Below are 18,571 nucleotides of genomic sequence, written 5' to 3' on the forward strand. Positions count from 1 at the left end.
GCTTGGTTTGAAAACTTCTCTGGTTTTTCTTTTATTAGTGTTATCATGGTATATTATCTTCATTCACCCTTTTACTTTTAATTCTTTGTTTTTATATTTACAGTGGGTTTCTTTCCCACCATTTATGGGAATGCGAAATAAAGGAACATGCTACTACTAAAAAATAAATTCTGCAATGAGCAGAGGAAAAAAGTAAGTAGGAAAGACAATGTATTAATTCCCATAATCTTTAGCATTACTGTTCATTATCTGCAAGAGATCAGATATGAGGGAAAGGACTAAGGGGATTTTAAACCACTCTCCTCCCAAGGTCTAATATTCTGTGATTTTGAAGGAAGTTTCTCAAACCCTGAGTATCACAAGATTTACTTTTTCAGTTCCATCTCTGCCATTTCTGGCAGGCCTCTGAGGTCTGTGTCTAACAAGTTATAAAGGTTCCTGCACTGCTCTTGATCCTCTCTCAGAGCAAAACATTAAGTAAGATCTAAAAGAAATGCATATGAAAGTGTGATTACACATTTTTGTTTTAGAAATTAAATTTAGACCTGACCAGTGTGGCGCAGTGGATAAAGCATTGACCTGGAACGCTGAGGTCGCTGGTTCGAAACCCTGGGCTTGCCTGGTCAAGGAACATATGGGAGTTGATGCTTCCTGCTCTTCCCCCCTTTTCTAAAAAATGAATAAATAAAAATAAAAAAAAAATGAAATTAAATTTAAAATGGTGACATTGATCAATAAGAGTACATTGGTTTCAGGTAAACATTTCTGTAGGATTTAAACTGTTGATTATGTTGTATACCTATAACCCAAAGTCAGATCACTTACTGTCACTATATATTTGTCCATCTTTACTCCCCTCTTTTTTTTAAAAGCATACTTTTAAGATTTTAAAAAAAATTTATTGATATTACAGAGAGAGGAGAGAGATAAGGGTGGGGAAGTGAGAAGTATCTCATAGTTGTTTCACTTTAGTTGTTCGTTGATTGCTTAACATATGTGCCTTGATTGGGTAAGCCCAGAGTTTCAAATCGTGACATTAGTGTTCCAGGTCAACGCTTTATCCACTGTACCACCACAGGCCAGGCTGAGTTCCACACAGTTAATACTGCTTTATAGCTTTCACTTGTGGTAATGACAGTATGTTTCCATGTGAGAGGCCTTGGCTGGCAACAGATACCATTTCAAAAAAACCCAAAAAACTCAAACAGAAAAGTAAATTATATTTTCTGTGTTGGGTTTATAGACTGAAATCAGTTTTTAATTTTTGGAGTGATGTATAATTAACTTCACAATAAGCATAGTGTTCAATTGTGGAATCACCTAGAATACAGAGTGAGAGAAGAAAGGAGAATTTGTCTAAGTTGCTTGTGAAGTTTCAAAAATCCAAGAAGAGGTCCTGAATATGGGCTGAAGCGAGCAGTGCATCCTTCTTGTTATTTGGCCTAGGCCACCTTCAGCTTTCTTATAAGATTAATTAGAAACTGACCCGCTAAGCCCAATACCACCTCACCTTTTACAACAGCCTCACCTATGGCCCTACAGTAACAATTTACAATTAAGATGTAAACAAGCCTCCACACAACTAAAATGAGTGTCATTAGCATGATTGGCAGACTGCAGATCCAAACCTCTAGGTCAGCGGTTCTCAACCTGTGGGTCGCGACCCCGGCGGGGTTGCCTAAAGCCATCGGAAAATACATAATGCATATCAGGTATTTACATTCCGAATCATAACTGTAGCAAAATTACAGTTATGAAGTAGCCACCAAAATTATTTTTTGGTTTGGGGTCACCGCAACATGAGGAACTGTATTGCGGGGTCACGGCATTAGAAAGGTTGAGAACCACTGCTGTAGGTCCTTTTTCCTTTACAGTTTTAACCAATCTCAACCTGCAGCAATTAGGTACAGCAGACAGGAGGACAATGGGCAAGTACTGATAACTGAGAAGTGACAGATGAAACAACAGAAGACAAAGAAATTATAAAAGGCAGACAGGAAGCCTTAAGTTCTTTAAGAAAGAGATATTTCTATATCCCATATAAAGGACAGGTATAATACATACAATACATACAATAATTAATTTTCTTTATAATACATACAATAATTAATTTTCTTTTGATGAAATAAAATTTCAAATTATGATCAGTAATTTATTTAAGAAGGTAAGGCTGATTGGTGGTGGCACAGTAGATAGAACATCGACTTGGGATGCTGAGGCCCGAGGTTCAAAACCCCAAGGTCACCAGTTTGAATGCGGGCTATCCTGGCTTGAGCACGGGGTTGCTGGCTTGACTGTGGGATCACAGACATGAGCCCATGGTCACTGGCTTGAGCTCAAAGGTTGCTGGTTTGATTAAGGGGCGGTTGGCTCGGCTGAAGCCCCTGGTCAAGGCATGTATGAGAAGCAATCAATAAACAACTAAAGTGTCGCAACTATGAATTGATGCTTCTCATCTGTCTCCCTTCCTGTCTCCCCCCACCCCCACAGGTTTATTTAAGAAAGTAAGAGAATATGTGATCAAACACAGAAGGGATTCTACACCAAATTACTAAGATTTGATCTTTAATGGGATAAATCTATGCAGAAACTTGAATCAGAATGACTGATTCCCCCAAGGGTTTCAGATAGTTTTAGGCTTATGTAAGTTATGGAAGAAACTGTCAGAAATGTTATGAGGCCAAATTCTGAACTTAGCTCAAACTTATGGAAAATATTAAACCTTTTCTAAATGATTTTTGTGCAAAAAGTGTGTGTGGCCAAGCCATTCTGTGCCTTGCTATTTGTGGCAGGCAGCCTCTGAGATTGGGTCCCCATGATCTTTCGCCTCTGGAACTCAAAACTTGTGTAATTCCCTTCCTTTAAGTGTGAGCTGGATCTAGGGTCTTGCTTCTAACAACTGAATGACAAGAAAAGGGGGAGGGTGTTACTCTTTTTAAAACAGTACAGAGGTTATTTTTTATTGAATTTTTGGGGGTAACACTGGTTAATAAAACTATGCAGGTTTCAAGTGTAATTCTATACATCATTTGTACGCTGTATTGTGTTTACCATCTAAAGTCAAGTCTCTTTCTATCACCATTTATCCCCCCTTCCCTCTTTTCTACCTGCCCCCCTACCCTCTTCCCTCTTGTAATCACTACACTGCTGTCTGTGTCTGTGGCCTTCTATTGTTTTACATTTGCCACGCCATGAATTCATAGGGGACGTTCCACAGCTCAGGCTCCTTCCCACTGGTTCTCACAAAGTATCCTTCTCGGGATGGAGCAGGCTGGTGCTTCAGCTGAACCCAGGAAACTTTCTCTCTCGCTTCTTTCTTTTTCTGATTATTTCCTTCACACATTTCAGGAAGCTATCTTGGCTCTTAGAGTGCTTAATATGCTCGATATGTATGTTAATTCTCTTGGCAAGAGTCTTTCCCTTGCTCGTTTAAAACACTGCCCATGCATGCTGGGTGACACTGTAGACTCTTCTGTTTTGCCATGGGAACATTTGTGGCCATTCCTCTTTGAATAGTGCCTATTTCCTTGAGGTCTACAATATCACCTTTCTTGTAGTTGGCATGTATGTGGCCAAAGGAACAACTCCATGTTTTCTAAAAGGCTTTGAGAACATATAGTGGGTGCTCTTCTCGTTCCCTTTGTGCTAGTCATTTTGGCAAATTACTGGAAGATGGCAGTTCCAGACAAAAGGAAACAATGGGATGTTACTTTGGAGATTAGGTCACAAAAGCTCTGTATATTCTGTCTTAGGTACTCTCTCTTGTTCTCTTGCTTAGTCCCTCTGAGGGAAGCCAGCTGCATACTGTGAACTACCTTACAGAGAGGCCCACATGGCAACAGCTGATCTCTGCAGCCAGCGGCCAGCAGGGACCCGAGGCAGGCGAAGTGCCACAGGAGAGAGTGTGCAAAGGGATCCTCTCCCAGTTGAGCCTCTGGATGACTGCAGCCCTGGCTGACAGTTTGACACCTCATGAAAGACCTTGACCAGAGCCTTCTTGATAAACTGCTCCTGGCTTCCTAATCCACAGAAACTGTGAGATAATACATTTATTATTTTAAGCTGTTACTACCCTAAAGTTTAGGGTAATCTATTACGGCTTAGTAGATAACTAATATAGATTTTGGTGTCATAAGTGGGGTTATATTGTAACAAATACCTAAAATGTGGAAAAGTTTTGGAACAGGACAGTAGCAGGTAGCTACAAAGAATTTAAGGAGAGTAGTGAGAAGCTTAGATCGCCATGAATTGACAGTAGATTTTGGACTTCAATGAGGTAGCCTGTGAGGGTTTCGAGGAATCCTGGAACATCTGAACAGAAACTGGAGGCAGAGGCGTCTTTGTTATGTAGTAACAGGGAGTCTAGCAACCCTGTCACTTGCAGTTATGGGGAGAGTAGAAAATGAACCAAATGAATTGAATGGTCCAGCTAAGGAGACTGGCAAGTGTTGTAGGTACCACCAGGTTTCTTCTTTATTACAGTAGAATGTAAGAGGGGAGAGAAATTGAAGGAAGGGCTATTATATATATATAAAAAATAACGCCTGACCTGTGGTGGCGCAGTGGATAAAGCATCGACCTGGAAATGCTGAGGTTGCCGGTTCGAAACCCTGGGCTTGCCTGGTCAAGGCACATATGGGAGTTGATGCTTCCAGCTCCTCTCCCCTTCTCTCTCTCTGTCTCTCTCTCCTCTCTCTCTCTCTCTCTCTCTCTCCCCCCTTCTTTCCTCTCTAAAAATAAATAAATAAAATTTAAAAACAAATAAGAAGAACCAGGAATTAATGGTTTTGAAATTGCGTCTGAAAATCTTAGCCTCACCACCTTCCATGCCAGCTGTGCAGTGCTGTCACAGTTCTGTCACTGTTTCTGCTTCCAGTGTCACCTCCCCTTCTCTGCTTTTAACTCTCCTGCCTCCCTTATGAAGATCCTCATAATTACACTGGGCCCACTCAGATAATTGCCTTTTAAATCCCTTAATCACATCTGCAGAGTCTCTTCTGCCAAGTAACAGAGCAAATCCACAGATTCCAGTGATTAGGACATGGAAATCGTTAGGGGGACATTATTCAGTCTGCCACATGAAAGCAAAGGATAACTAGTGCAGTATACTTAGAATTTTACAGTTTATAAATAGGAACACAGGAATGAACTAGGTGCTATAGAAATGAAAGTTGTATAGCTCTTACAACACAACCAAAAAGCTGTACGTGTGTCTTTAAATTTTAAAACAGTGAGTTATATAGAGGACTGTTCTTATTCTGAGAGATGTGTGCTGGAGAAACATCATATTTACAATTTTCAAATAATTCAACAACAGCAGCAAAACATCTGTGTATATACAGAGAGAGATGCCGAGATGAAATAAATATGGCAAAAACTTCACTAATGAATCATGTTAAGGGTATGCAGATGTTCTTCAAATGTTTCATAAGTATAAAAAAGCTGGGGAAAATATCAGGGAGGTAAAAAAATTTAAGACAACAAATATATTCCCTTACAAAGCTCACTGAAGTATATTATAAGAACTATGTAATTTTTGAGTGAGCTGAAATTCAGGATTAAAGTCAAGAGCTGGCCACCTACTCCGCAAAGGGCCAGTGAGTAAGTACTGTAGGGTTTGTGGGCCCTACAGCCACTTTTCCAACTACTTAACTTTGCTGTTGTCGTATGAAAGTAGAGCCAAAATGTAATAAATAAACATAGTATGTTCTAATACAGCTATTTACAAAAACAGGAGGCAGGCCACATTTGGCCTACAGGCTGCTAGTGCCAACCCTTAACTCAAAACATTTTTTGAAAATAAAAGAATTTTAAATAATTTCCAGAAACATGTACTGATGATTATACTATGTGTTAAGGACTGTATTAGGAATATATTCATTCCAAAGGTTAAAAGATTAGTCTTACAATTGCTAGTTATGAATTTAACTTTCACTCTAAACTCAAATCTAACTATTCCTCTTCCTACTTTTTATACATTTACTATACACTCTATAATATAATCTTCCCTACCTTCCTTCCTTCCTCTTTGCAATTGTACTCAAATGCACAAAAATGGATTAATCATAGTCCTTACTTCATGACAAACTTCCATCATTGATCCATGCTTTCTTGCTGCTATATATTTTGTAATGTAATTCGTTATTTTTAATAAAGAATTAATCATTCCCCCTTAAGAAACTATGGCTTGATAGTTTCACACGCAGAGAAAACCTAACAGCAGCTAGATGTGATAACATAGAAAGAAATCCAGATTTTAAAATTTACATCTTTAATCCCACTGGGCTCTTGCAGCCCAGTAGAGACTCATTATCTCTAAAGCACAAATATAAAACAGTTGATAACAATGTAAGTTTATGTATTCTCATTTGTCTTAAAATATTTTGGCAGCTTTGCAAATCTCCAACTGGGTTCTTGGAGAGTTCAACAGTCTTGTGCTGCCTAGAAACAACTGGATAAATGTTCTATTTCCTGTATTAAGAAGAGAAAATGTAAATCAGATCAGAAGCATTATATTCTACTGTAAGAAAAGAAATGTTTCAGTGTGTTGACTTTTGGGTAAGGCTGGACAAGATGGATTGGAAGGTGAGTTGAATTGGGAAGGTGTAGCTGTGAACTAGAAACAGTTAATTGCAAATCTATCTTCATCATACTTCTTAAGAGGAGATACAGAGGATTAATCATCCTTGTATCTTGGATGCAGGAACGAATAGACAGTTGGCTGAAAAAAGAAAAATGAATGAGATTCTTTCATAATAGGCTCCAATTTTACAGATGAAGGTCTGAGCAGAGTTTCTAAAGCCAACTTACAGGATATAGTGAGCAGAGAAGCAGAAGAAGTGACTCTGTTGGGACTTCCCTGGTTTAAAGCTGCTGAACCTTCCGGGCTACACATGATGTTACTTTATAGAACATTGTCCCCAATCTATCACTCTTTGCAACCCTACTCTTGGAAATAAAAGAACTCAAGAAAGTTAAATTATTTTTTTTATTTTATTTATTCATTTTAGAGAGAAGAGAGAGAGGAGCAGGGGAGGAGCAGGAAGCATAAACTCCCATATGTGCCTTGACCAGGCAAGCCCATGGTTTTGAACCGGTGGCCTCAGCATCCCAGGTCAGCGCTTTATCCACTGTGCCACCACAGGTCAGGCAAGAAAGTTAAATTATTTTTGATAAAGCCATGTAGCTTTAAAAAATTATTTTTCTTTTCTTTTTTTTTCTTACTTCCATTTTGAAATATTCATGTAGGAACCAATTGGTATCAGGGAGCCAAAACAAAAAAAAAAGGTAGAAAATCTAAGAATTCTCCCTGGCTCCACAGTAGTGAGGCTTCACTAAGACAATAGGGAATGAAAATAGTATATTTTCCATGACCTCTAATCATGAGCTTTTCTTCCCCTGCCTGGAAGACCATTCTAGAAAAATTACATTGCAGACACAGAGCTCTGTCTCATCTTTTCCCCCCTTTTTAAAAAATGGACATGATGAGGAAAGGGAAGCTGGACTAGGACAATCTTTCCCCATCAAGAGGATCTACAAAGAGAAAAGGAAATATGTCACACCTTCACTCTGCTAAGATGTTCAATTAAACTAGATTTAAAAGTATTCTGTGTATTGGAAATCAGTATCGGGGGAGAAAATAACATTCAGTTTTCTTAAAACAGAAAGTAAAGTCTGGCTTAATTAAACAGATTAATAAGTGTTGAGTTAAGGAGACCAAGCCGCGAGCGTGTGTGTGTGTGTGTGTGATGCATGCACACAGGCAGGCATTTTGTTTTGTTTTTCCTACAAACCTCCATGTAGTGATATTTGTACTTTTTATGCTTCACAGTATTAAAATCTCCTTCCTACGTTTGAGAACTGCCTCACCTCAAGAGTCTTGTCTCATATAAATGCCATAAGTATAACAGATCTTGCCTCCTCTAGAAAAGCTGAAAATAACAAACACTTGCACGTGTTTCGTATCTCCTTCTGAATAATAATTGAAAAGGTGATTGCTTCCTTTTCAAAAACTCAGGGCTATATGTTTGGTCAAATTTTCATTGAGTGCTGATTTCTTTTTGGTTACTCATTTTTGAAAGAGTAAAGTTGTTTATACGTCAAATATTTACAAGAGGTTCTTATTGGGGAAGGGCCAGGGTGACATTTCATGTTAGTAGGAACTCTCTTTATGATGCAATTTGTATATGAGAGTTGGATTTTTTAACTTTACTTCTCCACAACTAACCAATATCCACAATGGAGGCCTGCCATTATTGCTGAATCTCTCCTCCCATCTACTTCACAACAGACAGCACCGCACAAACATGGCTTATGATCTGGGTTCAGTCCCCACCCTCCCAACTTCTGGATATTTCATGTCAAACCCTGTCTAAGGAGCTACTGGCTCTTAACTGTATACTTTTCCTGTCACAGCCAAGAGACCTGGTTTTGTCCTCAGGCCTTGCCGATTCTGTGGAAGCCTGTGCTCTTGCCTGGAAGTGTCTGCATTGGGCATCCCCCTCACCTGTGCCCTTCACTGCAGTTGTTGACCACTCAATGTCTTCTCTCAACAAGTCACTTTCATTTTTATTTGATCTTCACTGCGTTTGTCCGCTCTTCCTCAATGCCTTATTTGGGGCCACAGATTTCTTCAAGTATCAAACTCATGGTCTCAATTTCTTGTTATGGCTATTGTTTTTAGATGATTTCAAAGATGAGAAAAAATGGCTATCTTAAAAACTGAAATCCAGATATCTTTTCACCCAATTTCAAATAGGCTTTAATTAGAATATAACATAAAGCAAAATGTGCAAATTATGGCTGAACATTCAATGAAACTTACAGAATGAACACAGATTGAGAAATAGAAAATGATCCAGCAGTCTCTCTTGTGGCTCCATCTAGTCATAACATGTCTCTCCCCCATTAAGAATAACTTTGAAGTTTATAGAAGTGGAATCAGAGCACAGCCCCTGATAATCTCTACTCTATTTTCTTTCTATTTGTTACCAAAAACCATATTTTGCCTATTCTATCCACCTGTAAGTAGAATCACATTTGTCCTTTTGTGTCTAGCTTATTTCACTGAGCAGAGTATTCTCAATTTTCATTCTAATTGTAGCATGTATCATAACTTCACTCTCTTTGAAGGCTGAATAACATTCATTTACATATGTATCACCTGTTTATCCATTTATCCATCAATGAACATTTGTGTTTCCCCCTTTTGGCTATTGTGCATAATGTAGTTATTAACATTGGCGTACAGATACCTATGTAAATTCTTGCTTTCAATTCTTTGGAATTTCTAGAGGTGGAATTGCTGGATCATGTAGTAATTCTATGTTTAACTTTTTGAGAAACTATCAGAAAGTAGCTATATTATTCTACATTTTCACCAGCAATACATGAGAGTTCCAATTTCTCCATATCCGCATCCACACTTGTAATTTTCTTTTTTTTTCCTTTTAAAAATACAATGGTCCCTCGTCTATCACAAGGGTTAGGTTCCAGAACCCCCCACTATAGGCAAAAATCTGTGAAGTAGCAACCTTATATTTATTTTATTTATGTATATTTTAAGGCTTTATAAATGCTCCCCACACTCTTATAAACCTTTCCCACACTGTTATTAACCTTTTCCACACTCTCATAAACATTTCCTATGCTCTTAAACACTCTCTATACCCTTAAACCTATGTAATTTTAACAACATATAAAATTCTATATGGGTATTCATCAGTGAATACTAATATGTTTTAATTAATATTTTAAGTATTTTTTTAGAATGCTTTTAATTTCTTAGGCTAGAAAATGCTTATCTTACTGCAAAAATAATTAATAATAAATATATAAAAATACCTATATACAGCAAAATTCCATGATATAGTGAAAAATCTGTGATACAAAATTAGATATATACAATTTAAAAATCCACGATACAGTGAGACCGTGAAAAGTGAACTGCGATATGGTGAGGGACTATAACAGCCATCCTAATGGGTATAAAGTTGTATCCCATTGTAGGTTTGATTTGCATCTCCTTAACTGACTAGTGATATTGAACATGTACTGGAAAAATTTTTAATTTTCTGTATATCTTGATGTTTTGACATCCTAAACAAACAAACAAACCCATCTTTCTGACTAGAGAGAGACCATCTCTCCAGGACTAGCCAATTCTCAGAGGTAGCAAAAATCCCAGCTCAAACAGTGTCTCTGATATATAAATTTCCCAGTCTAGAACCATACCTCCCTAATAGGCCTCAAATTTGGACAATAAGTTCCACTGTGGACATGATTTGAGGTCCTCGTGAGCAGCCAGGTGGAGATATACAGAAGGCAGTTATAAGTTAAGAGGCTGGGGCTCAGGAAAGAGACCCACTGAGATACAAATCTACGATCATCAGCAAATAGCTGTAATCAAGCTGAGTGTTCATCAGGTTGGTCAAGGAGACTATAAAACAGAAGTCCATAATCTGATGGGATTCAGGGCCAACTATGAATCTGTTGAAATCATGTATAAAATTTTGGGTATATATTTCTGAGGTAAAGATCTACAGGTTTCATTGAATTCTCAAATAAGTCTGTAAAACTAAAAAGATTTAAAAATCTGAGGGGGAGGGAGAAGGCTAGAAACGCAACCTATAAGGCACGATTGATCGAAATGGCTACAGTTAGAGACTGCGGTGAGAAAGAGTACAGAATGTGTTAGCATTCGTTTCCAATTCACCATCTGAGTTAAAGCAACCATGAAGCACATGATTTTCTACTCAAAACTGGGCAATATGTCCCCAAAATATGCTGGCTTAGAACAATACTTCTAGACTACCCAGAATTGTGTAAAACCAGCACTTATAGGACCGGGGCTTTGGATTCTATAGTTCCTGTCAAAATTTTATTTATTCCCATTCTCGCCCCATAAATAAAAGGGACAACCTCCTCAGCCACCTTTCACTGCTGCCTATCTCAGGTCACAGTGGACAATCGAAGACAACTTTTTAAGCATTACTTTATGAAACTTCATGATTACCAATACTGTATATTTTAGCAGCCAAGTTTTTACAGGCAAAAAGCTTTGAAAATATGTAGGATTTGAACTGCAAGAAGGGCTATGAAATCCAACCCCACAAAGCTAGAATGTTAGCTTGTACGTGTTATCACAAAGCGCTCAAAAATGCAATTACATTTCACACTTTATTTTTATTTTTTTTTCCTCAAAATTATTTTTCACTTTAGAGATAGACATAAATGGAAAGGGGAGAAAGTTTTTCTTTCCAGTGTGCATTTTGAAATCCTTTCAAAAGCTACAAATGTTTATGAAACAAATTCTCTACTCGCACGGACGCAAGCCACAGCATTCTTCCCAAACTACCACTCAAGCAAGCCAAGAATAATCTAGCCAGCCAATTTGAATGTAGGAAAACTATCATATAATGTCTACTGTCTGGGAAACCTCTAACTATCATTTGTACATGCACCTTGGTTTATAAAAACCATTTATGTACTGTATAAAGGGAAAAGCTATGAATTACCAATTACCAAGAGTTTATCAAACACTACAATAATGGATGCTATGCTGATGCATAATTCATCTTTAGAAGAATGTAGTTCACAAAATTTTAACACATATGAAACTATTTTTCAAACAAAAGAGACGGTTTATAAAAGAATATATACATATAGGTAAAACTAGAAAATGTTCAATTGTATTAACTAATGAAACCTATCAAAACTGGCAAAAATCTAAAATAAAATGACTCATACTATGTTGGTAGTTTAAAAGATTTAAAAAATTTATCAACATATATCAAACACCTTAAAAAATATCAAGTACACTAACCTAATTTAATTCTACTTTCATTAGTCTAACCTAAAAAAAAAAAGCCACCCAAAACTAAAATTTATGTATGAAGATCCTCTTTGTAGCAAAATTTTTCAAAGAGAAAATTGTAAACAACAAAAGAAAAATGGTAAAATGAATCATAGAACATATGCCAGGGAAACATTTTATTTGCTCTTTCATTATTCACTGTTTCAGAAAGAACTTAAGGTGTCTCATGTAACGATAACCATGAAAATTTATGTCTAAAAAGCATGTGCACAATGGGGAAAGGCTTCAGTACAAAATCATGTGTGTGCAGAGGGAAGATTGTAAAATATGTAATCCAACTTTTGGTTAACAACATGTAGAGAAGGAAGGTAATCCATCAAAATATTAAGAATGGTATGTGTATGGGTGGTAATATAATAGGTAAATTTTACTCTCTTATCTTTTACAAGTTTCATATAGTGAGCTTATATTTCTTTTTTTTTTAATTTTATTTATTCATTTTTAGAGATAGGAGAGAGGGTTCTGAACTGGTGACCTCAGCATTCCAGGTCGACACTTCATCCACTGCACCACCACAGGTCAGGCAGTGAGCTTATATTTCTATAGTCAAATGTCCATTTACATAAAAAGGTATTAAAAGGACAAAGATTATTTAAAAAAATAAAAAATTTGCTTTTATATATAATGGTTTACAAGAAGACAGCTCTTCCTACATCGCCACTAGTGAACTGATAAAGGAAAATGAAAGTAATGCCTAAGAGAAAAAAATCCACACTGGAAATTAACCCATAAAATATAAATTTGTTTTTCAATTAAAGGTATCAAAGGAAAGAATAAAGAGACAATATATATATTATAAGGTTGTAGGAAGGGAGATCATTGTTCTAAATAAGATAATGCTAGGCCCTGGCCGTTTGGCTCAGTGGTAGAGCATCGGCCTGGCATGCAGGAGTCCTGGGTTCGATTCCCAGCCAGGGCACACAGGAGAAGTGCCCATCTGCTTCTCCACCCCTCCCCCTCTCTCTGTCTCTCTCTTCCCCTCCCATAGCCAAGGCTCCATTGGAGCAAAGATGGCCCAGGCGCTGAGGATGGCTCTGTGGCCACTGCCTCAGGCGCTAGAATGGCTCTGGATGCAACAGAGCGATGCCCCAGAGGGGCAGAGCATCGCCCCCTGGTGGGCATGCTGGGTGGATCCTGGTTGGGCGCATGTGGGAGTCTGTCTGACTGCCTTCCCGTTTCCAGCTTCAGAAAAAAAAAAAACAAAAACAAACAAACAAACAAAAAAATAATGCTAGAAAAAGGCAAGGTATTTTAATCTTGAAGTCAAATAACCTATCAGTAGTCAAATAACCTATAAGTGAACTTATGCTAACATGGTTTTCTTGTTTAAATTGTAGTACAAAAAAATACATCTAGAGACAGAAAGTATAACTGTGGTTGCTAGGGGGAGGGAGGGAGAATGGGTAATGAGTATGCAGTTTCAGTGTGGAAAGATGGAAAATGTTATGGAGATGGATGGTGGTGACAGTTGCACAACAATGCAGATATACTTAATGCCACTGAACTATATTCTTATGAAGTGTTTAATGGTAAATTTTATGTGATGTGCAATATTTCAATTTATAAGAAATATATATACATGGAGATAATATATATTTCTCCGATATATTTGGTCTGAGATAAATTTGGTCTTCATCCACATTCCTGGCTCATAGCTCCCTAACTCCTTGGAATTTCCTAAGTGATGAGAGCAACAATGGTGTCTCTTGTTATGTTAATGAGGTGACTTTTGGATACAACCCCAGCGTAGGGGCTCGGAGCCAGTGGGAACCAATTCTGCCGTTTGAGGTTTGGAACTTTCAGTCCCATCCCAATTTCCAGGGAGAGAAGAAGGGCTTGAGGTTGAATTAATCGCCAAAGGCCAAGGACTTGGTCAATCATGACTATGTAATGAAACCTCCATAAAAACCCAAAAGGACAGCTCTTAGGCCCTTTTCAGAAAGCTTCCACGGGGAACCGAACATTACCATGTGCTGGGCCTCAGCTCCATGGAGATAAGAAGCTCCTTTATTCAGGACCTCTTCATCTGGCTATTGGTTCCTATCCTTTAATGATCTTAGTAATAAATCCATAATCTAAGTGAGTAAATAGGTTTTCTTGAGTTTTGTGACCCATTCTAGCGAATTAATCAAACCCAAAGAGGAGAGTCATGGAAACCTTTGATTTGCGGCTGTCTGGAACAACCTGGGCTCACAACAGGCACCTGAAGTGGAGGGTGGTCTTGTGGGAAGGAGCCCTTTACCTATGGAATCTGATTCTATCTCTGCGTGGATGGTGCCAGATCCCAGCTGCTTTCTCGGACACCCTGCTGGCATCAGAGAACTGCTTGGTGGGGTGGGGAAGCCTCCGCATACAAGTTGGAATCTGGTCTGAGGACCCTTTCATTATGTGTATTTTCCCAAAATGTTTAAAAGGAATACATTAAGGTTGGATCTGAAGTAGATACAACTGGTATGGTATATATTCTGGTTGGTTCTTTGAGTTTTCAGCTTTTTTTTTTTCTGTATTTTTCTGAAGTTAGAAGCAGGAAAGCAGTCAGACAGACTCCTGCATGTGATGAACTGGGATCTACCCGACATGCTCACCAGGGGGCGATGCTCTGCCCATCTGGGACATTTGCTCCGTTGGGGCGGAGCCATTCTAGTGCCTGAGGCTGAGGCCATGGAACCATCCTCAGTGCCCGGGCCAACTTTTGCTCCAATGGAGCCTTGGCTGTGGAAGGGGAAGAGAGAGAAAGAGAGGAAGAAGAGGGGGAAGGGTGGAGAAGCAAATGGGCACTTCTCCTATGTGCCATGGCTGGAATCAAACCTGGGAGTTCCACACACCGGGCCGATGCTCTACCATTGAGCCAACCAGCCAGAACCAAGTTTTCAGCTTTTCTGAAACAAAATTCCATAAAAGTGTGAGCATAACTTATTAAAAGGAAAAGCTATAATTACACTTTAATAGCAACTTTTTTCAATTAGAGGGTAATTTATTGTGTCTGTTTAATAATTCTTCTAATGTAGCCAATGTTTAGTTTTCAAGTACTGGTATAAAGAAATCATGCCTCATCGAAACAAGGGTTTAAATGGAAAGCAGTCATTAAGATTCAAAGGAAAAATAGATGAAATAAGGGACGCTGCTAGCATTCTGGTATTTATGCACATCTGTGGTAAATCGGCTATGAGAATAAATATCTCCAACAGTAAATATCATTCCCAGAGATGGTGCAAAATACATTAAAAAACTGTCCCCATAGTTCCTGGAAAGAGCCAGTTTTCCTTAAAATGCAGTGGAAGACACGCAATGATAAAGCATTCTAAAAATACAAGTTTTTCTAATTTAAAATAATTTTCTGATCATAAAACAAAACAAAACAAAAAAACACACACCAAGAAACAGTATTTAAAAAAATTTTTTTCAGGATCCAAATTCCGTATCACCAGGTTTCTCAATTCACTTTAAAAATCTCACTTACCCTTCTAGTGTTTTCAAGGATTTTGGGATCAGGTTTTCCGTAGTTAGGTGGATTGGCATATGGGTCATAGCCAAGTTTGGCAAGCATGGGTGCAATCACTGCCATGTCTTGTAAAACATCAGCAGGTATTTTCCCAACCCATTTTGATAGAGCTCCCACATTGACTGGCTTGATGACTTGGTCTGTTGATCTCTCCACTCTGAAAACAATATTAATATTTATTAATATTTATTTTGAATACCAAAATATATACTGTTAAAAGATCACTGAAAATAATTTTTGATAACTTTAAAAATTAAAAGTGTCTCAATTATAAAGCTTTTGAGACTAGTGCACTGATCAGGCTTAACACTGTTTACCACACATTTTTTAATATTCTATATTTGACAGTAATTATTGGCTACCTCAGATTTCTAGAAATAAGAAAAAGGGTCAGCTGCCTGATCAGGCAGTGGCACAGTGGATAGAGCATCAACCTGGGACACAGCGGACCCACGTTTGAGACCCTGAGGTTGCCAGCTTGAGCATGGGCTCATCCAGCTTGAGCGCAGAGTCACCGACTTGAGCGTGGGATCATAGACATGATGCTATGGTTGCTGGCTTGAGCCCAAAGGTCGCTGGCTTGAGCAAGGGGTCACTCGCTCTGCTTGGGTCCCTGGTCAAGGCACATATGAGAAAGCAATCATTGAACAACTAAGGAGCCGCAACAAAGAATTGATGTTTTTTGTGTGTTTTTTTTAAAGATTTTATTTATTCATTATAGAGAAGGGAGAGAGAGAGAGAGAGAGAGGAGCAGGAAGCATCAACTCCCATATGTGCCTTGACCAGGCAAGCCCAGGGTTTTGAACCGGCAACCTCAGCGTTTCCAGGTTGACGCTTTATCCACTGCGCCACCACAGGTCAGGCAAGAATTGATGTTTCTAATCTCTCTCGCTTTCTGTCTGTCTGTCCCTATCTGTCCCTCTGTTGGTCTCTCTGTCTCTTTTGCAAAAAAAAAAAAAAAAGAAATAAAGAAAGAGAGAGAGAGAGAGAAAGAAAGGAAGGAAGGAAGGAAGGAAGGAAGGAAGGAAGGAAGGAAGGAAGGAAGGAAGGAAGGAAGGAAGGAAGGAAAAGGGTTAGCTGATACCATCTACACAAAATGTGTTCACATTTTAATTACAACATTTAGAAGAACAGCTAGTCAACTTGAAATGCATCAAAAAAAAAAGGATAATGAATGGCTAGATGGACAGATATGTGATAAAGCAAATATAGCAAAATCTTAATTGTATAAATGTGAATATTAATTGTATAAGATAGTGGCTAAATTCTTTCCATTCTTTGTACATTTAAAATTTTTCATAATAAAATATTAAAGGGAAAACAGCTAACCATAATCCACTAAGAATGCAAAATATTAATTTGTTCTATTTTTCTGTTGACTTCCTGAAGAACTCTATTTTCTAAAAAAGAGAAAGAAGTGCTATTTATGACTTCCAATATTACAAAATAAATGTGTTCTACCTTTTAACGTAGAAATCTATTTTAAGCTTGTAGTAATTACATTTACTATATTTAACTAAATAACTAGGACTCTTAGGGAAAAAATATAACATAAAATGACATCTAGATACAAATTGGCTGTGAATTAGTAGATTTTGGCCAAATGACTATAAAATAAACATGCTTTAAGAGAGTTTTTTTTTTATCATAATACATAAGTCATTCAAACATAGTATTCTAATAAAGGTAACCCCCCTTTAAGTATATGACTTCTCACTGTAGATAATCACTATCTGATGAGGAATCTCTCAGAGGGGCTCCCTGCCTAAAATAATAGACAAGAGAAAATGGAATTATTCTTCCCTGGGATTCTGTGTGGCCACTAGTTCTAGGTTTCCTTTTTTTCTCTCTTAAAAATTTCTCCAGGACTCCACTTAACCCCTGCTCTCTTCATTCCACACATTTTCCCTGGTTGGCTTCATCTCTAGTGATCCTTGCTTAACTTTCTTTACCTGTGTAAAGAACATCCTGGTTTGTCCAGGTCAGGTCCAGTTTCTACCCGTAGCCCCAGCTTACTTATTAATAGCACATCTCACTCTCATAAATGTTCAAACTTGTATGATAAATTACATGGTCATGCTACTCATTTATGCTACCCACACAAAACCAAGGTGATCCAAAACTGAACCCACCATCTTCTGCCCAAAATCTACTCCTCTTCATGTACATCTTATCTTGATAAATGACACACCACCTATCCATAAGGCAAAGCCAGGATCTGGGATGGAACAGGGAAAAACTAAGCCCAGTTCAATAGACTATCTTTGAGTAGAACAATCTCTCCTCCATTCCTACTGCGACCACCTCATTCATGCCTCCATCATTTCTCACCCAGATTACTACAAGAGCCTCCTAATTTCCCTGGCATTTAAATAGTTGGCTTGTAGGCCCAACTATCTATCGTTCCACCAGAATATAAGGAGGATCTATGTCTTATTAGTCTCATTATCACCAGCACCTACCACATGAACATAAAAGAGATACTCAAATAGATATCCTACATGCTCAAGAGAAGTCAAGAATCATATCTTTATAAGGAGGTCAACTGACACATAAAGTAACTAGAGAATATCCAGGTGCAAACTGGATGGTATGTATTGTGGGTGCATTAGGAATGTTAGAGAATGAGAGCCATGTCTGCACAGATAAACATCTCCAGGATAAAACAAGGTTTATAGTAAACAAAAAATAACATTTTCCGTTCATTCTGTCAGGCACTTTGCATGTGAAATCTCATTTAATCCTTAAAACAACTTGACTAGAAAGATGTTATCAGTCCCCATTTGCCAAATCTGTAAACTGAGACCCAGAGAAGGGAAGTGATTTACCCAGAATCACACATTCTGGAAATAATGAAGACAGAATTTGAACCCATGTCTGTCTAACTCCAAAGTTCCCATTTTCCCCCGTTTCTATATTGCCATCATATTGATTATCTTAATTTTTAAATTCTATGATTCCCTGAAAACCTCAGCCTTTTGCTCTGCGTAGAGTGAGCAAGTTGGTTCACTACAATGGTAAAAACATACAGATGTACTGTACACATAATATGTATATATAGTGCTGTGTCGGCAATGTTTAACCTGCTCTCTGGGGAAGAAAAGGCCAGGACTTGTTGCATTTACTGATGTCCGTGGTGGGAAAACTCTTACCATGGCTAATTTCAAGCTACCAACATGAAGTCATCAACTGTC

The 18,571-nt window shown here is 38.0% G+C and overlaps 1 protein-coding gene across 1 annotated transcript in view; it reads right to left on the minus strand.

Annotated features, from left to right (window-relative positions):
* The window catches only part of TPST1 (tyrosylprotein sulfotransferase 1), a 107,488-nt gene that overhangs the window by 14,964 nt on the left and 73,953 nt on the right, over positions 1 to 18,571 (minus strand). Inside the window, exon 3 of the mRNA XM_066382480.1 lies at positions 15,336 to 15,534. Within this exon, the coding sequence (XP_066238577.1) occupies positions 15,336 to 15,534 (199 nt within the window). The remainder of the gene's footprint in view (positions 1 to 15,335; positions 15,535 to 18,571) is intronic.

Source organism: Saccopteryx leptura, chromosome 4, assembly GCF_036850995.1.
Source record: "Saccopteryx leptura isolate mSacLep1 chromosome 4, mSacLep1_pri_phased_curated, whole genome shotgun sequence".
Taxonomy (NCBI): Eukaryota; Metazoa; Chordata; class Mammalia; order Chiroptera; family Emballonuridae; genus Saccopteryx; species Saccopteryx leptura.